General features: G+C 51.4%; 1 protein-coding gene across 4 annotated transcripts in view; it reads right to left on the reverse strand.

The window, feature by feature from the left end:
• The window catches only part of TLN1 (talin 1), a 122,952-nt gene that overhangs the window by 58,120 nt on the left and 44,823 nt on the right, over positions 1 to 20,009 (reverse strand). For all 4 annotated transcript variants that reach the window (XM_067543528.1, XM_067543530.1, XM_067543527.1 and 1 more), the window contains exons 3-7: positions 10,021 to 10,118; positions 9,593 to 9,722; positions 9,002 to 9,154; positions 8,621 to 8,763; positions 8,207 to 8,334 (exon numbers count right to left, since the gene is read on the reverse strand). In XM_067543528.1, coding sequence (XP_067399629.1) covers positions 8,207 to 8,334; positions 8,621 to 8,763; positions 9,002 to 9,154; positions 9,593 to 9,722; positions 10,021 to 10,118 — 652 coding nt within the window. The remainder of the gene's footprint in view (positions 1 to 8,206; positions 8,335 to 8,620; positions 8,764 to 9,001; positions 9,155 to 9,592; positions 9,723 to 10,020; positions 10,119 to 20,009) is intronic.

The raw sequence follows: 20,009 nt of genomic DNA on the forward strand, positions 1-20,009 counted from the left end.
TACCCTCAAAATGATTGTTTAGGGCTGGGGGGCTGTCTCGTAGAGCTCTGGCCCTGGTTAGAGGACTGGTGGGCTTTCCTGTTGTTTCTGTCCCTCCTCCTGGAGTTGTCCTGTCTGCACTGTGCATGGTCAAAATTTGAGGGTGGTTGGGCCTTGACATGTTTTCGCTGCGGGGTGGCCCTGTGTAAGCCCAGTGACTTTAGCATGGCCCTGGAGTCTTTGAGGCTGTGAAGCTTGGAGTTTGTTTGCTCCCAAAATAGTCCTTCAAAGAATCTGGGCAAGTCCTGGACAGTCTGCTGGACCTCTGCGGGAGGACCGATACCTGCAGCCACGAGCCTCTCCTCATGGCAATAGCTGTGGACACGGTCCTTGCAGCCGAATCAGCCGCATCGGGACAGCCTGGAGTGTGGTCCTTGCCACCGCTTCGCCTTCCAGGATGACCGCCTCAAATCCTGATCGGGAATCAGATGGGATTAAGTCCTTAAACATCAACGAGGAGTCCCAAGTGTTGAAGTTATAGCAGCTGAGAATCGCTTGCTGGTTAGCCACTCGAAGCTGGAGCCCTCTAGTAGAGTAGACCTTCCTACCGAAGAAGTCCACCTTGTTTGGGTCTCTAGACTTCGGAGAAGGGCCTTCTTGACCCTGTCTCTCCTTCTCATTCACAGCTGACACCACCACCAAGCCTGGCTATGGATGCATGAACAAATATCATGTCCCCTAGATGGGGTGAAGTATATTCTCTCTATCCCCTTAGCTGTAGGGGGGATAGAAGATGGCATCTGCCACAAGGTCTTGTAGTGTACTGAATAGTCTTGACGAGGGGCAGTGCTACTCTCGATGGACCCTCGGGGTCAGGATGTCCACCAGGGGTCCATGGACTCCATAACCTCCTCTGCCTGGAGCCCCATGTTTCGCACGGCCCTACTATCTATGGGTGGAGGACCTGCCGATTTTCCTGCTACTGCCTTGTCTGGTGATGAGGACAAGTATGCCCGGCAGGGTCTGATCTTCCTGTGTTTCGGATCCTCTATGCTCCCCTTAGGCAAAGACTCCACCTCCTGCATCCACGGTCGACTCGGTGCCGATTCGTGCCCCCATCTCAGTGCCGGCCTTGGTGCTGGTCTCGGTTTCCTGGATAGTGCCTCTCTGAGGCGGAGGGTTGAGGTCCCCTGGTGAAGAACCCTTGGGCCTTGTGGTAAGCCCAAGGAGTCCAAAAAGGCCACTGAGGTGGTAGCTGCCATTGGGTCTGCCACGGCCCCAGGAGCGACACTTGTGCAGGGTCCTGACCGCGCTGGCTTTTGCTCCAGCAGTGCCTGCTGCGGTGGGAAGCATAAAACTCAGCTTCCGAGTCTGAGGGCCTCGAGTCAGATTGTGGGGACCATGCTGGTGCCGACCTGGATGGTGCTGGGGAGTGGCTCCTTAGTGATCAGGAGTGGTGCTGCATCAGGGCTGGTTTGCCTCTAGATGGCACCGTGGTCTTCTATGGAGCCGGAGATTTTACAAACAGCTCTGTTCTGGCGGGAGACTGCGGTGCCATCATGGCAACCAGCTCTCTAACCGCCTCAAAGGCGTCCGGAGTGCTTGAGTCGGGGGGCATTTAGTATATTGGGTGACATCAGTATGGCAGAATCATAATAATCCATGTGGGATATGCCATGTCAGGTACCGTTAGGAAGGTTATAATGTGCTAAGTAAGATAATAATACTTATGTTCATGTGTGATATTTGAAATGGAAGTTATAGATGTATTTGGGATATCTGTATTTCAAACTGCTGCTGCCTGGGCAACACCCCAGATAGGAAGGCTGCAGAACAATGGCTTGCGTAATGGCCCATTAACGCCTTCCCAGGTGCACGGGGCCCAGAGAGAAAAGCCAGCATCATGAATGAGTCACCAGAACCTGCTTACATGACTCTGGACTCCATGGCAGGCAGCCTACCTGATGAAGCATCAGGACTGGCCCATGTGACTAAGGACTCCACTTTGGGTCTTGTGACTGCCCACAGGCCGCATGGCCGGGGGAGGGGGTTTATAAGATCAAGCCACAGGATCCATCTTTGTCTTTGCTCCTGTCCAGTCTGCAGACATACACCTATCTCTGGAACAATTCATCTTGCAACTGAACCGAAGGACTCAGACCCATCCAGGTACTGGATGTGAACCAGAGAGAACTACACAAGCCTGCAAATCCACATTTCTTCCAGAAACCTGATGTAAATGGACTTTTAATCATTTGTATATCTGTGATTTACTTTAACCCTTTAACATTTCTCTCATGGTTTATTTCTTTCTTTTTACAATAAACCTTTAGTTTAGATACTAAAGGATTGGCTGGCAGCGTGGTATTTTAGGTAAGATCCAAACTTATATTGAACTGGTGCTGTGGCTGACCCCTTGGGGTCAGAGGGAACCTTTTTAGTAAAGAGCAGAGAGTTCTAGTAACTGGTCTCTTTACTGGACCTGTTGCTGATTTGGGAGCCTGGAGCTGAAATGCAGTAAAGGGGGCTGTGGGCATTCGTGGACTGGCTTCTTGATATCCAGTGAGGGGTAATTAGAAGCAGTTCCTGGCTGGTTGGGAAGCCGGGCTTCAGTGTCACCCACCAGCGTGAGGAGAATCTGCTCTCCTTTTGCAGCCTGCCCTGACCTTGGCATTATCAGTTGGCTACCCTGGGCATGGGTCGTATTACAGTGGCGTAGTCGTAGCAGGATCCACAGAACCAGAACATTTGGGTTTTGGATCAGAACCTCACGCTATTCCAAATTTTAAAATCTGATATTGAGAGTGTTAAAGATTAAAGTTAGTCAAGATGAGTGAGCAGAGATCATATGACGAGATGAGCGCAAAACAGCTTAAACAGCTATGCAAAGAGAGAAAATTAACTCCTAGAGGGAATCTCTCAGGGCAGAAAATGAGAGATCTACTCAGAAACCACAACCTGGAAACAAAGTCCCCAGCTGACTCCACTGCAAAAGGAGCAGCTGCAGATGAAGGGCAGCAAGCCGGTAAGGAGGAGTGGAATCTCCAGCGTGAGAGAGAGAAGGTAGAACTTCACTTATGGAAAATGCGACAAGAAGCTGAGATAGCTGAGCGAGCTGCAGCAAGCTGCAGAGCAGAGCGAGCTGCAGAAAAAGCCCATCAGAGACAGATGGAATTGGCCAAACTCCAGCGCCAGGAGGGAAGAAAGGATCCACCACTGGCATCTGAGAATTCTTCGCTTCTCATCAGCAAAGGTCTGGAAAGAATCTGTCCTGTTTTCAGAGAGGATGAGGATATTGAAGAGTTTTTATCCATTTTTGAAAAACTCTGTAATATTCATCAGGTACCTGATGAGAAAAGGATGCCTGTTCTCCTCACCAGATTGACTGGAAGGGCCAGGACGGTATTTAATGAAATGGAGTTAGAGGATGCATTAGATTATGGAAAATTTAAAAAAGGGGTGTTGCAAAGGTTTAAAATTACCCCTGAGTCTTACAGGCTGAAATTTAGAAAGGTTAAGTTGTCTGATGATGTTACCTATGTTGAAACTGCTCACAAACTGCTCGGGTATTTGAAGAAGTGGGTTGAGGGGGCAAAGGCTTGTAACAGTTTCAGCAAGGTTATTGATTTGTTTGCTAGGGAACAGCTCCTAGAAATAGCGCCCCACCGGATCAGAGCAGCTGTTATGGATAAAAAGCCCGATACCGTTTTGGAGGCTGCCCAGATTGCGGATGATTTCATGGAAAACAGGAGCTGGGAGGGGCAGAAGCCTCAAGGGAAAAACCACCCCTATTCATCACAGGTTAGAAGGGAGGATGAGTCCAGAAATAAGACTAGCCCCAACTTGGCCAGGAAGTCTTATGCCAGCCCAAAGATCAAAAGTGCCCACCCTGGGGGAAAACCTGCCGCATGCTTCCAGTGTAGACAGACAGGCCATATAAGGCCAAATTGTCCAAACTATAGGGGCAGGGATAATCCAAGACCAGCAACCCCCCGGCCCGAAATTAATTCCAATGCTGTCGCTTTATGTACAGAGACTGGCCAGGTAGGCTGTGACAAGGAAGAAAGTGTCTCCAGCCTTGGGATTGTGGAAAATAGCAGCTTGTGTGTCCAGAAGAGTAGTTTCTCTGCTGAGAGAGAGAAAATCTCCAGTGTTATATCAGTTGGACCAGAGGTGGTTCTGGATTCAACTGAGACCCAGGGGGAAAAGATTCCTAAACCTGCATCTGTTGGGGGTAATGTCTTGCCCATGGGGGAAGTTATCCCGGTCCCCAAAAGTTTGTCTGGGAACAGCCATGAGGGCTGGGACAAAGGGGAAGAAACCTCAAATGGTTTGAGTGTTACAAGTAGCAGTTTATCTGCTGGGGGGGAAGCAATCCCCAGAGTACTGTCTGTGGAGGAGGCAGAGAGTACTGTTCAGCTTATGCTGATGCAGGATTTATCAGCTGGTATACCAGAAATGGTTCTGGATCCAACTGAGACCCAGGAAGGAAGTGGTCCTAAACCTGTGTCTGTTGGGGGCAGTAGCTTGCCCTTGGGAGAAGCTGCCCCGGTCTCCAAAAGTTTGTCTGAGAACAGCCATGTGGGCTGGGACAAAGGGGGGAAAATTCCAGATTGTTTGGATGTTAAGAAAGGCAGGTTACCTGCTGAGAAAGAGTTCATCTCCCAGCTTCTGTCTAAAGAGCAGATGAGGTGGGCCTCTCAGTTCATGCGAATTGAGGGGGTGCCAGTGGTATCAGATTTGGTCCTGGACTTATCTGAAGCCCAGAAGGAGTCTTTTGGGGCTCAGGGAAATGTTTCTTTAGCGCAGCCTCTAGCTGAAGAGGGAAGGGATATTTCTGTGGGAAGTGGATTGTTGCCTAAAACTGCTCCTGAAGAAATAAAACCTCCCGATGGCTTTTGCGAGCAGTTTGCTGCAACTGAAGGGTGTGAAAGCGAATTGATTAAGTTGGCTCAGGATGAGTCATTGCCTGTAGCAAGCAATGGCTTAGAGGTTGGAAAAAGTAGTTCAGTTTCTAACTGCCAAAGTTTTCCAAGTGTGGATGGATTCACTGATTCTGTTCTGGAAAGGTCCAGTTTGGATACCTTGGAAAAGGTTCCAGATGGAGTGGACATATTTAGAAAGCTTAAACAGCTCTGTAGCCAAATGGCTGTGCTTGATCATTATAGTGGGGAGACAATGAGGTTGGAACTTGAATGTCTCCAGGATGTTAGCTCTGTAAGTGAGCAGATAGTGCCTCAGTTTCAGAGGAAAGACTGGGCACCTGATGCTACCCAGCAGAACAGCTGTGCTGGTGATCTCTGGGGAGAACAGGGGGTGGTAGACAAACTCTCACCTCTGAAGACTTTGGGTATATCTTGCAGTCTCTTAGTGGACTCAGGTACATCTGATGCTATGTGGGGTCAGAGATGGGCAATGAAGGAACATCAGAACCCTGTTTGTGAGATGCTAGTGAAAATGGTGGATGTCTCTTTAAAACCTAGTCCAGACTTAAAAGGGATAGCAGTTAAGCATCTGGAAACTAGTAAGCTAGCTAGTGTATGTGTTGATGCAGATGACATGCCGGATAGGGGGGGAAAAGATCCACCCATGGCTGTAAGCAAGGAGAATTCCTCTTGGGTGTGGCCAGCTGAGAGTGGGTTGGGTATGCCTGAAATGGCTCTACATTGGAGCCACATGCAGAATGAGTTTGTTAGGGCTCAACGAAAATATGTTACTTTGGAGGGGGCCAGAGTGGGGACCCAAAGCCTAGCCCCAGCAGGAGGGTGATGTAAAGGTAATGGAGCAACCAGTGGGGAAGTATGTGTCACTAGTGAACTGACTAAACCCTTACAACCGTTTGTAAAAAATTGAATAACATTGTTACCTCCATGATGAACCTTACAAGGAAGAAGCCTGTTTTAGCTAAACATAATTTTGCTAATGATCTGTGTGCCATTGTTAAGTCTTGTAGTTAAATTGTTGTTAGTGCAAGAATTGTAGAAATGTACCATGCGCCTGATATTCTGTAAAAGCCTTGAAACATGTTAAAACCTGAAGAGGGAAAGTTCCTATGATGCATTCAGTTGTGTCTAGGGACACCCCTTTCTGCATCAGTTTTGCGTGAGGGGTGTCATGCTGTCTGGATAAGGGGGGCCCTGAGGTGTATACAGGAGCTCCGATTACTCCTTTCTACACCAGTCTCACGTTGGGGATGTCATGCGGGCTGGCTTGAGTCGGGGGGCATTTAGTATATTGGGTGACATCAGTATGGCAGAATCATAATAATCCATGTGGGATATGCCATGTCAGGTACCGTTAGGAAGGTTATAATGTGCTAAGTAAGATAATAATACTTATGTTCATGTGTGATATTTGAAATGGAAGTTATAGATGTATTTGGGATATCTGTATTTCAAACTGCTGCTGCCTGGGCAACACCCCAGATAGGAAGGCTGCAGAACAATGGCTTGCGTAATGGCCCATTAACGCCTTCCCAGGTGCACGGGGCCCAGAGAGAAAAGCCAGCATCATGAATGAGTCACCAGAACCTGCTTACATGACTCTGGACTCCATGGCAGGCAGCCTACCTGATGAAGCATCAGGACTGGCCCATGTGACTAAGGACTCCACTTTGGGTCTTGTGACTGCCCACAGGCCGCATGGCCGGGGGAGGGGGTTTATAAGATCAAGCCACAGGATCCATCTTTGTCTTTGCTCCTGTCCAGTCTGCAGACATACACCTATCTCTGGAACAATTCATCTTGCAACTGAACCGAAGGACTCAGACCCATCCAGGTACTGGATGTGAACCAGAGAGAACTACACAAGCCTGCAAATCCACATTTCTTCCAGAAACCTGATGTAAATGGACTTTTAATCATTTGTATATCTGTGATTTACTTTAACCCTTTAACATTTCTCTCATGGTTTATTTCTTTCTTTTTACAATAAACCTTTAGTTTAGATACTAAAGGATTGGCTGGCAGCGTGGTATTTTAGGTAAGATCCAAACTTATATTGAACTGGTGCTGTGGCTGACCCCTTGGGGTCAGAGGGAACCTTTTTAGTAAAGAGCAGAGAGTTCTAGTAACTGGTCTCTTTACTGGACCTGTTGCTGATTTGGGAGCCTGGAGCTGAAATGCAGTAAAGGGGGCTGTGGGCATTCGTGGACTGGCTTCTTGATATCCAGTGAGGGGTAATTAGAAGCAGTTCCTGGCTGGTTGGGAAGCCGGGCTTCAGTGTCACCCACCAGCGTGAGGAGAATCTGCTCTCCTTTTGCAGCCTGCCCTGACCTTGGCATTATCAGTTGGCTACCCTGGGCATGGGTCGGAGAGCCGCCTCCATGAGCAGTGCTTCAGTCTCACCCTCCTCTCCTTCCTTGTTCTGGGCTTAAAGTCCCTGCAAATCCTGCACCTTTCGGTTTGATGCGACTCTCCGAGACACCTTAAACAAGAAGGTCCCTTAAATAAAACTTATCAACAAACTACCCAATTTACTGAAGTGTCTTAACTATTTATAGGTGGCTACAAACGAACTGCTAGAGGATCGCTGGCCTAAGCAAGAGAAGAGAAGCTGCAAGGGCCGTCGCGGGCAGGGAGAAGGAACCGAAGAGGTGGCAGGTTGGCAGGGCCCTAGATGTGGCGCCATGGCAGCGCGACTCCAGGGGGACCTGGCTCAATCCGACGGGTGCTGTTAGGGGAAAGCCTTCCGACGACTGTGCACACGGTGCGCACCGACTTGGACTCAACATGAGCAAGCACTCGAAGAACCAGTGTTCCTGGCAGAGCATGGTGCAAGCCTGTCCAGCCCCGGCATGGTCCTGGCGTACGGCCCTGCGCAAACCTGGTTGAGCACGTCATCACCCCTGCACGCACCGCAGCAGGAGCCCCCGGCAGGGCCTGAGCAGGAGTGAGCCCCCCCAGGGCGGGGGAAGGGAGCGAATCCTCCTGGGGCGGGCAGGGGGAGGGAGGACATAGAAGAAGCTGGAGGGAGAACGAACCAGGCTCCTGCAGCAAAGGGAAGCTCAGGGTTTCTGCAGGACCCTCCTCCCCGAGCCCCCTCCACGTTGCAGAGGCACGGACAGCTGCAGCCAGACGGCCTCACAAGCTAGGCCAGGGCGGCCCGCTCCAGTACCCAAGAGACGTGGCAGGGGCAGGCTGGGGGCGCTCTTCCCATGCAGCACGTGGGCTGCTGTGCTGCGAGAGGCGCCCGGGGACAGCAGAAGTGGGGCCCTTGGGACACTCACTCCAGGAAGCCTGGCTTGTGCTTCTGCTCGTTGTGGGATCCAAACTGGATCTGACACTGGAACCCAGCAAACTCGCAGGCCTTGTCGAAGGAGACAGGGTGGGAGCCGTTGAGGATGTCATCACGAGCCTGCGGGGGAAAGAAGGGTGAAAGGGGGTGTTGGGTGAGGGGGGCACCGCAGGCTGGCTGGCGAAGGGGAGTCGCAGGCCGGCTGGCTGAGGAAAGGCAGGTTCCTGCAACGTGGCTCAATGGTGACGGCGCGCTGAGACCGCTACAGAGCCTGTTCCTGCCCCATGCACCCTGAACGTTCGTTCTGGGCTAAGCTGCCTGGCTGGGGCTGGGGAGGGAAGCCGCTCGGCCCGGGCAGCGGGACACCACGGGCTCGGTGGCGGGGGGGTGGGGACGGACACGGTACCTGCACATAGAGCAGGTTGAGCTGCACAGGGTCCCTGGAGTCCACGTTCTGGTCGGAGTAGAAGAACTTGCGCCGCAGCAGCAGCGTCTCGTTGTCGTCAATGCCTTGCTCGCGCAGGGTCCGCCCGTGATCCAGCCAGTTCACTGCAGAGTGCCAGAAGGTGAGCAGGGCCGAATGCAGGCCGCGGAGCTACTCCCCTGCCCGGGCGTAGCAGGGGGGCACCCAGCCCGCACCCCAGGACCCCCCCCCCCCCCGAGAGCCAGCTGGCCTCCCGCCCCCAGGACTGATCTCCCCCACAGAGCCAGCCATCCCCTCTCCCCCCAGGACCAACCACTGCACAGTGCCGCTTGCCCCCTTCGTTCCCCCAGCACATGTGCGTACACTCATCATCCGTGTGCAGCTTCTGCTTGAGTTTCTCCATCTTCTTCTCATCCCGCAGCAAGGTCTTGTCCTTCTTGAGCGTGCCGGTGATCTCCTCCTTCTTCTCCTCCATCAGCTCCCGCACCAGCGAGTACTCGTCGTGGTTGGTGATGCCTGCAGGGGCAGCCAGCACAATGCCCATCACCGCCTCCCCTGCAGCCGTGGGCCGGGGAGCCCCACAGCGCATATGGGATGCCCCCTGCCCCGCTCAACGTCTGCAATGCTCCCTACGGGGCCCGGGCACCCCCACTGGGACATTGCCCCTGAACTGTCCCCCCTGCCTGCATGCAGGCATCGCCCCCACCTTCCTCGGCACAGCACCATCCTCTCACCCCCTCAACCCCCACTTCCCGTCTCCCCCACACACGGTGCCCCCTCCTCTCTGCCCCCCACCCGCCATCACACTGCCAGACATCGCCCCCTCATTCCCCACCCCCCAACACACACACAGCTAGACATCGCCCCCTTATTCCCCCACCCAAACACACACACAGCCAGACATCGCCCCCTCATCCCCCCCAGCTCTGGCATGGGCTGTGCATCTCCCCTTACCGATCCTGGCACAGATTGTCATGAGCATGTCCGTGACTGTTTTGGAGTCGTCCACCATGATTGTTTTAACCGTCCCATCCAGCATGCGAATCTTCAGGGGCCGTTGCTTCTTCTTGTACTCCATGGTGTCCTGCACACAAGCACTCACGGTTAGTGCCAGCATCCAGGGCATGCAGCCTTCCACCCGCTCCACACCCCGGGCACCGGCAGTCACCAAACCTTCCCTTCTGTCCAGACAAGCTGAGAAAGAGCCATGCCAGGGAGACGGGGGGGCACACCCAGAGCTCTGGGGCCAGGGCACTGCAGACCATGGAGTAACATGGAGCACGCTGGAGCTGGGGGCAGTGGAGGCACTTACCACATTGCAGGGCATGTCACGGTCAGAGCTTGGAGAGGGGTGCATGGGACTCAGGGACTGGGGCACTTACCCCATTGCGGAGCATGTAGTAGTCCAGGGCCTTCCCAGCTTCCAGCCAAATGCCCTTCTTTGGGTCTTCATCCGAAAGGAACAGCCCAAAATCACTGGCTGAAAAACAGAGCAGAGACTCTCCCAGCACAGGCCCATGGTCCTGAGTCCCCATTCTCCCAGCATGGGTCCCCCAACTCCATGGCCCTGCCCTATTCAGCCAGAGCAGCTCCATGGCCCCGCCCTGTTCAGGCAGAGCAGGGCCATGGCCCCGAGAGCAGGTCTCCCCCAGTGCATATCTCCCCTAACAGCATGCTGAATTACAAAGATGCAGGGATGGATGGGGAGGCTGTTCTGGGGAGGGGACCATGGCACAGAGAAGAGACCAGGAGACTGCAGGGGGCTTTGGGACAGAATGGTGAGCCCAAGGGGGACAGGGTGAGGAGAGGTGGAGTTGGGTGGAGCCTTGGAGACCCCCCCCTGAACTTCTAACGTGCAGCTACGTGGCTCAGTCGGACAGAGATGCAGACTAAGGTGCATGCTGAGGTGTCCATAGACAACAGTGGGAGAAGGGGAAGCCGCAAGATCCAGAACCAATACGAACAGAGGTAAAAACTTGCACTGAATTTGAACAGAGGGAGAGAGCCCTCTCCATTGCATGAACCGTCAGGGGGAGACCATGACGAGAGCAGGACCACCCTGCTCTGAGCATGCAAGTCCCACACATGGCACCCCCCTCCCCCGAGCTGTGTCAAGGAAAGAGAGATTCTGCATTAGCCAATTGCCCAGGCTGCTGGTCACTGATTATGTGGAGGCATCTCCTCAACTGTTCTCCATAAGCAGCCAGGAGTTCCGGAGACACCCAGCATTTTACTTGTCTAGTTTTGTGGCTCTTCCATCATACTGCTGACAGGATCCCAAATGGCATGAAAGTCACCAGGATCTGTCCTTTCTTCATCTATTTTCTCAAAGAAATTGACAAAGAAAATGTAACAATCCAGAACATATGGAACTCAGCCAGGGAAGAGGGAGGAGTGGCCTGAGCGAGGGAGAGTCAGAGGGAAGCGGGGAACCTTTGACTCCAAACTGACTGAATTCAACACAGCAAGGAACAGGACACCACAGAACACAGCTGTGCAAAGGGTTCAGATTCCAGGGAAACAAATGCTGGGGAATTCAGAAATCTAGTGAGTAAAACGTATTGGGAGGCAGTAATAAAATCCACCAGCATGGAAGGTGGCAGAGGATCCCAAATGACAGCATAATTAAGGCACAGTAGCCTGCGATTCCTCTTCCTGTACCAGAAACAGGAGCTATATAGGAATACACAACCAGGAAATAGATGGCTTCAGGAAAGCAGTAAAACCCAGATTGTGGCTAAATCTTATTCTCAAAACCAACTGTGTATCAGTGAAAGGGAAATGAACGAGTAACAGATGGCCCGGAATGATGGATACAACAAAAGGAGTTCTTCAAATGTGTCAGACAAAGAAGATAGACCAAGGACGGGGTGGGTCCGTGGCTCAGGGGAGCTGGTAGCAGAAGACGATGGGAAGTCCGAGCTGCTCAGTGCCTGCTTTGCTTCACTTTTCTCACAGAAAATAACATGTGACTGGACAACTAGCCAAGCTACCACAGACAATAGAGGGGAAGGGATGCAGATTGGGATCCGTAAAGAACACATCACAGATCTTCTGACCAAAATTTCAAGTCAGCAAGCTGGATGTTGTTCACCCCAGGGTACTGAAGGAATTAGCTGATGAAATCTCAGAGCCACAGGTAATAATATTTGCAAACCCCTGGATGACAGGAGAGGTCCCAGAAGACTGGAGAAGGGCTAAGGTAGTGCCCATCTTTAAAAAGGGAAAACAGCGGGAGCTGGGGAACTACAGACCAGTCAGTCTGACTTCGATACCTGGGAAGCTACTAGAGCAATGTATAAAACATTCAGTTTGTGAATCATAGAAGATTAGGGCTGGAAGGGACCTCAGGAGGTCATCTAGTCCAATCCGCTGCTCAAAGCAGGACCAATCCCAACTAAACCATCCCAGCCAGGACTTTGTCAAGCCAGCCCCTAAAAACCTCTAAGGACTGAGATTCCACCACCTCCCTAGATAACCCAATTGCAGTGCTTCACCACACTCCATCCCTGATGGTGCTGAATACCTGGCAGACGAAGAGGTGATCACTAGCAGCCGGTGTGGATTTACCAAGAACAAATCATGCCAAACCAGCTTGATTGCCTTCTTTGACAGGGTAGCTGGTTTGGTGGATGGGGGAATGCGGTGGACATAACGTACCTGGCCTTCAGCCAGGCTTCTGACACAGCCCCACAGGACATTCTGAGAAGTAAGCTGGAGACGTGTGGGCTTGACAGAGCTACCACTGAGTGGATACATAATTGGTGACACAACCACAAACAAAGAGTAACTAGTGATGGAATGGGGTCAGATTGGAGGGAGGTCTCAAGTGGGGATCCACAGGGATCTGTTCTGGGTCTGGTGTTATTTAACATCTTTATTAATGACCTGGATGGAGGAATACACAGCACGCTGCTCACACTTGCAGACGGCACAAAGCTGGGAGAAGGGGGTGGGGGGTTTCCAACTCTTTGGAGGATAGAGCTAAAATTCAGAGGGATCTTGATAAATTGGAGAACTGGGCTATAGACATAAAATGAAATTCAGCAAAGACAAAGGTAAGGTGCTGCACTTATGGAAGAGAAACCAAATGCACAGATACAGAGTGGGGGATAACTGGCCTGGCAGCAGCACTGCAGAGAAGGATCTGGGAGTGGGGGTGGATCACAGCCTCACCATGAGCCAGAAATGCGATGCTGCAAAAACAGTAAATGCGATGTTGGGTTGTGTTAACAGAGGCATGGCAGCAAGTCAGGAAGGTGATAGCACCGCTCGACTCAGCGCTGGTTAGGCCTCAGCTGCAGTGCTGTGTTCAGTGTTGGTCACCAACGTACAGAAAGGATGCAGAGAAACTGGAAAGGATCCAGAGGCAAGTGACAAAGACGCTCAAGCGGATAGAATGGAAGCCAGGTGAGCATAGGCTGAAGACAGTGGGTATGTTTAGTTTGGAAAAGAGGAGATTACGTGAGGACAGGATAGCTGTCTTCTAATACTGGAAAGGCTGCCATAAAAAAGATGGAGAAAGGTTGTTCTCTCTTGCCACAGAGGGCAGGACAAGAGGTCATGGGTTCAAACTACAGCACAGCAGATCTGCAGGAAAAACTTCCTAGCTGTAAGAACAGCAGGACACTGGAACAGACGCCTCGGGAAGTCATGGAAGCTCCTTCACTGGAGGTTTCAAAAGGAGGCGGGATAGCCACCTGTCCTGGATGGGTTAGACACAACAAATCCTGCACCGTGGCAGGGGTTAGACCAGCTGTCCCTGGCAGCCCCTTCTAACCCCACGGTTCTATGAACTGGGGAGAGGTCTCTAGAGGTACTGCAGGGTTAGGATTAGCTGCAGCAGGAGTGAAGCACTGCCCTGGGCGTGGCCCTCTGAGGGGTCGGGCACCCAGTCTCCCTGTGTCAGGCTCTGTTAGGGAGAACAAGCCAAGCCAGACCCACCGGTGGATGGTTGATTAGGTAAGTAGCTGGCAGATAGTTAAGGAACAGGTGGGCCTCATAAAGGGTTATGCTGGCTCACGCTGGAGCCTGGATCAGACAGAGAAAGCTACTGAGGAGAGAGCTCCTCAGGGGAGCTAGGGAGGAAGCTACTCCAGGGTGTCTCCCTGGAAAGCAGAGCCTCCTGTGGACAGGAACAGCCCCAGGACGCAGGCAGAAAGCTCCAGAGCTCTCCAGACAAGGAGGCTTGAGAGATACTCAGAGTCAACAGGAGAGAGGCTGCAGAGCCCAGGCCTCGGAGAAAGACGGTCTGTTTACCAACCACGACTGGCAGTTGATTCGATGAACTGGAGCCCATGTGAACATTGTTCACTGTATGCAACCCTCACTGACAGTCCACTAGGGGACACTGACGCAGAGCAGTAACTGTGGTTCTGCACTGGAATGCCAGGGGTTCCTCCAGCACTGAGTGCCCATCATTACAACATGGTACTAGTAGTGGGACCCCAGACCCACGCCCATCAGGGACACCGAGTGATGCTTACAACCCATCTCTAGCATGAGATGGCCGACATGCCAGAATGGCAGATGAAGCAATGACAACCCTAAGAGAACCTGTCCCTGACTTGGTGAAACGCCCAGCCACCATGACAGCAGCCAGACAGACTCAGCCATTGCAGACATCAAAGGAAAAGGAGTCAGATGGTCCCACATGGAAGTCGGGTCGCCCTTGAGTGTCAGAGACAATGGGGATTAGTAGCTGGCACAGAGCACGGAGGCACCTGGGGAGGTCTGGGTTACGAAGAACACTGGGTCTCAGATACCAGAGACCAGGATGGCTGACAAAACCCAACAAAGGATTGAGGAGAGAAAGTTCAGGGCGGAGAAGCCTGAAGTCCCAGGGGTAACATGCTACATGTGTGATGAGCTGGGGCACACACAGAGCCTAATGTGAACCATAAACAGATGGAACATCACAGTGGGGGTATAAAAAGCAGCGTGACCAGGCAGCGGTGTGACCAGGCAGGTTTACCCCTTCCCCATTTATCAGGGTACTGCAATGTCTCCTTCAGCCACAGGGCATGAGAGCACACAAACTCTGCCGGGCTTAACACAGGAGCCAAAAAACTTCAAATTAGAAGAGGGGCCCGTCACTGGTGGGGAAAGAAAGCAGAGTATCCCCAACCGAGGAAGCTCAGGAGAAGGCCAAACACGGTCCAGAGTTCCCAGGGTCCCAGGAAACGTGTGAGATAAGAACACTGGTAAGCGAAGCAAAGGGACACAAGGAGAACGCTATTGCCAGTAGAGTTAAGGACAACAAGAAGGATTTTTTAAAAAGTACATTAAGAACAAAAAGAATGGTAACAACGGTATTGGTCCATTACTAATGGAAATGGTAGAGTTATGCAGAGTTAATGGTATAGTTAATGCAGAATGCAGAACTGTTCAATAAACATTTCTGTTCTATGTTTGGGGAAAAATGATGTGGTCCTCTCACATGAAAGCACTCTTTCCATTGCACTGGTATCTAAATAGCAGCTGCTGAAGTTAGACTTCTTGAAATCAGCAGGTCAGGAGAACTTGCATCCAAGAGTTTTAAAAGAACTGGCTGAGGAGTTCACTAGAACAGTAATGTTGATTTTCAATAAGTCTTGGAACACAGGGGAAGTTCAAGAAGTGTGGAAGAGAGAGGAAGGTTATTTACTGTAACTGATGGTTCTTTGAGAGGTGCGGTCCCTATCTGGATTCTAGATATGGATGGGCATGTGCACCATGCCCTAGAACTGTTTGTAGTAGTCTCTGTCAACCCATGCGTGGTCCCTGTGATTGTGTCTGAGGTCTTATAAGGCTGTGTAGGTCAATGTCCCCTCAGTTCCCTCTTACCAGCAGGCATCGAGCCCACAGCAGAGGGGCTGGGAGGGTGGGATTGGAATCCAGATAAAGCCCACACCTCTTGAAGAACCATCACAGTTACAGTAAATAATCTCCCTTTCCTCTTCGAGTGCTGGCCCTTATGTGGATTCCAGACGTGGGGAGGAGCAGTTAGTTTGGAGCGGGGAGTGAGGCTCAGTGGAAGTCAGAGTTCCTAGTGCTCTTTGGCCACCTGCTGTGTCTACTACTCTGCATGTGAAAGAGCATAATGAGTGGTGAATGTGAGGATGGAAGACCACATTGCTGCTTTACAAATGTCCTGCCATGGGATGTCTGAGTAGGGCTGAGGTGGTTGCTTGTGCCCGTGTAGAGTGGGCAGTGATGCCCAGTGGTAGAGATACCCGTGAAAGGGAGTCAGACTCTGTGATGCATTTAGAGATGCGCTGTGAAGACAGAGCGTGGCCCTTACAGTGCTCTGCTATAGCGACAAAGTCTGGGTGAGCTTGGAAAGCAGGGCTGTGCTGAAGGCAAAAGGGCAGTGCCTGGCTGACGTCGAGCGGTGTAGGATACGTGCTCTGGTGGAAGTGTGCGGCTTGGGGTATATGGCTGGTAGATGAACAATTTGACTGAGGTGGAACAGCGAAGCCACCTTGGGAAGAAACCTGGGATAGAGTCGCAGGGAGACTTTATCCCTATGAAATATTGGAATGGCACGGCTGCCATCATGGCTCTTCATTCACTGATTTGCCTGGCAGACACGAGGTTATAAGGAAAATCACCTCCATGGAGAGATGGGAGAGGGAACAGCTGGCTAGAGGTTTGAAGGGTGGTTTGGTGTGTGTGGAGAAGACTAGGTGAAGGTCCCAGGAGGGGGTGGGTTTCCTAATTGAGGGAAAAGTATTAAAGAGGCCATGGAGGAAGTGAGCTGAGGTGGGATGGGCAAAGATCAAGATGCCATCCAGCAGTGGAAGGACAGCACTAATCGCCACCAGATGTACCTGCACAGAGGCGTGTCGAATGGTCTGAATGATGAAGGGTAAGTATGTATTCAAGGATGTATTCATTGGGAGGGACAGTGTGCTCAGGGAGTGATGGTGGTGTGTTGCCCACTCCGTGAAATGATGCCACTTCACCTGGTAACAGGCCCTGGTGGAGGGATGGCAATTATGGGTAAATACGTTCCGTTCTGGTGTAGAGCACTGCTATCCTACAGTCAAGCCCCATCCAAATACCAGGCCATGAGATGAAATGGGTTTGGGTGGCAGATCTGGCCCCGTTGTGGGGTGAGGAGGTTCGGGAGAGGTGGAAGGTGCACTAGGAGCCCGGAAAAAGCGAGTGGCCCCAGCATCTCATCTGTGCTGCTACCATGGAAACACCTTTATGAAAACATGAGAGACCGTGACAATTCCGAAAGGAAGTACACAGAACTGGTAAGGGATGTGTCCCGCTGTAAAATGGAGACATTTGCGGCGGGCAGGATGGATGTCCACGTGGAAATATGCATCCTTCATATCAAGAGCTGCAAACCGAGCTCTGGGGAAGAGGGATGAAATGATTTGGGAAAGGGCAGCCATGCGGAATCAGAATTTCTGGCTATATCGATTCAATGCCCGCAGATCCAGAATGGGGCAAAGGTCTCCTCTCTTTTTCAGAACGAGGAAGCAGTGGGAGTAGAAGCCATTGCCCTGATAGTGGTGTGGGACCCATTCTACTGCCCCACTTTTCAGGAGTGTGTAGGTCCCCTGTTGTAGGAGGTCTGGTCGTGAAAGGTATATAGGAAAGTCTGGAATTCTATAAGATATCCTCTGTGTACCACATCTAGTACCCATTGGTTGGTGGTAACCTTGCTCCAGTTGTTGGCAAAGGGAGCGAGACTGACCCTGAAAACAATCAGAACCAGGAGGAGGGTTGGGGATGGGTTCGTGGTTCTCTATACAAGAGTCAAAAGGGACATCTGGAGGGGCACTGCTGGGAGGTAGATGCCATAGAGGTTGAGGCAGCAGAGAATCTAGGGTGCTGAGACCTTTGTTGGTGTCACAACTGGTCTTGTTGGTCTGGTGGATAAGGTTGGTACAGTTGGACGCTGAGTCTGGGAGGGTAACGTGACCTGAAGGGTGGTCTGTTTTGGTAGTGGGTGGGAGCTGGAGTGTATAGGCTCATGTATCGCACGGTTGCCCAGGAGTCCTTGAAGGAGTGGAGACTCTCGTCAGTTTCATCACTGAAGAGCTTTTGGTTGTCAAATGGGAAGTCTTCTAGAGTGGTCTGGACCTCGGCAGGGAATCCGGAAGTTTGGAGCCACGAGTTTCTCCTGAACATGACCCCTGATGCTAAGCCCCGTGTTGCTGTATCAGCTGCGTCTACTACTGCCTGAAGTGTGACCTTAGCTCCCAACTTGCCTGCATCAATAAGGGCTTGGAATTGTCCTCATTTGTCTTCCAGTAAGGCGGCCTGAAACTCCGCCAACTGTGTGTACATGTGAAAGTCATATTTTGCTAGAATAGCCTGATGGCTAGCTATGCAGAATTGCAGGCCCGCACAGGAGTACACTTTCTGCCCGATGCGGTCCAATTTTTTTCCACTCAATCCGGGGGAGTGGACCGGAAGTGCTGCTGCCTGGCTTTGTTCATAGCTGCCTGTACTACAGAAGAGTTAGGCTGTGGATGAGTAAACAGAAAATCCGTGTCTTTAGTGGGGATGGAGAAGCATCTCTCCACACGCTTTGGTGTAGGAGCGTATGATGCTGGCGCATGCCAGACTGACTGGGCTGATTGCAAGATCGCCTTTTGAACAGGAAGTGCGATCTGAGATGGCGCCGTAAGAGATCCAGGAACTCGTCCCTCGAAAGGAAGGCTGAGGTTGTAGCTATGTGCTGCAGCAGGTCCTGTATTTGTCCTGATCCTCTGGCGGCGAGAGGATGGGAGGGGTGATGATGTTCCATTCTGTACCGGTGATGCGGTCAGTTCCACTGGTGGCAAGGGCCTAACGGCTCCCTGTGGATCTTTGCACACCGACGGAGAGAAGTCCGAAGGGGGCCCATATGATGCTACTCTGCTGCAGCATGGGTCCCAGTGGTGCCAATAGGGCCAGGCATGGTGGCCCTGTCGCAGTAGTCTGCCTGGGTAACGGGGCCAGTGCTCAGCTGGGGGTCCATATGGCTGCGGGTACGTGTTAGGGCAGTACCGTGGGTTGTGCGCCGGTGAAAAAGATGGTCCCGGATCCGAGGACCACTCGGACTTGGAGTGCTGCTCTGGGAAAGGTGGAGCTGTCAGTACTGTCAGAGCCGGTGGTGCTAAAAACACCTGCATCTGGTCCCTCTGTCTTGGCTGAGGTGGTGCCTGCAACAGTAGCGGTTCATCTGCTGGGGAGGGTGGCTGTCTGCTATTTAATGCTCCTAGCTGTGGCGGGGGCTATCCAACAGTCTGACCAATTCTGCTGTAGGTGTTGGGTGGTGACAGCCTACCTGGTGTAAAAGGCTGGAACAGGATTGACAGACCCAGCGGAGAGGGCAGGGCTGGAGTGGCCAGTGGCGCACGGATTGAAGCCATAGGTAGCTGTGGCCTGTCTAAATGTTTAGTTTTTCATTGGGGGTTGGCCTTCTTTGGAGTGTGCAGCCTCATAAGATCTCAGACCCCCACGGCATGAGGGTCGACAGACTACTACTAAACAGTTCCGGCTCTGGTGCATGGCACACATGTGCACCCATGTCTGGAATCCACATAGGGACCAGCACTCACAGAAGAACTTACGTTGTGCCAATACTTAAAAAGGGCAAATGGGATGACCTGGATAATTATAGGCCTGTCAGTCTGACATCGATATCAGGAAAGATAATGAAGCAATGACATGGGATTCTTATTGATAAAAAATTAAAGGTAACAATTAACACTAATCAAAATGGGTTTATAGAAAACAGATATCCTGTCAACCTAATGTTTTTAATGAGATTACAGGTTCAGTTGATAAAGCTAATAGTGGTAATATAATATACTTTAGACTTCCGTAAGACATTTGACTTGACAGAACATTTTGACTGCAATACTAGAACGATGTAAAATTAGCCTGGCACACATTAAATGGATTAAAAGCTGGCTAACTGACAGGTCTCAAAATGCAATTGTAAACATGAAATCATCATCGAATGGGTGTGTATCTAATAGGTTCCCACAAGGCTCTGTTCTTGGCCCTACCATATTGAATATTTTTATGAATGACCTGGAAAAAAATAAAAATCATCACAGATAAATATTGAGAGGACATCACAAAAATTGGTGGAGTGGTAAACAACACAGGTCATAAACACAAAGCAATCTGGATGACTTGATAAGATGGGCGCAAGCAAACAAAATGGCTAAATGTAAATGTACACATCTAGAAACAAAGAATGCAGGCCATGCCTACATGATGGGGGACCGTCCTGGGAAGCAGTGACTCTGAAAGAGACTTGGGAATAGTGGTCGATAATCAGCTGAACATGAGCTCCCAGCGTGACACTGTGGTCAAAAGGGCCTAATGCAATCCTTGGATGCATAGATAGAGGAATCTCAAGTAGGAGGTGAGA

Source organism: Emydura macquarii, unplaced genomic scaffold, assembly GCF_026122565.2.
Source record: "Emydura macquarii macquarii isolate MOO-44397 ecotype Brisbane River unplaced genomic scaffold, CSIRO-AGI_Emac_v2 contig_915, whole genome shotgun sequence".
Taxonomy (NCBI): domain Eukaryota; kingdom Metazoa; phylum Chordata; order Testudines; family Chelidae; genus Emydura; species Emydura macquarii.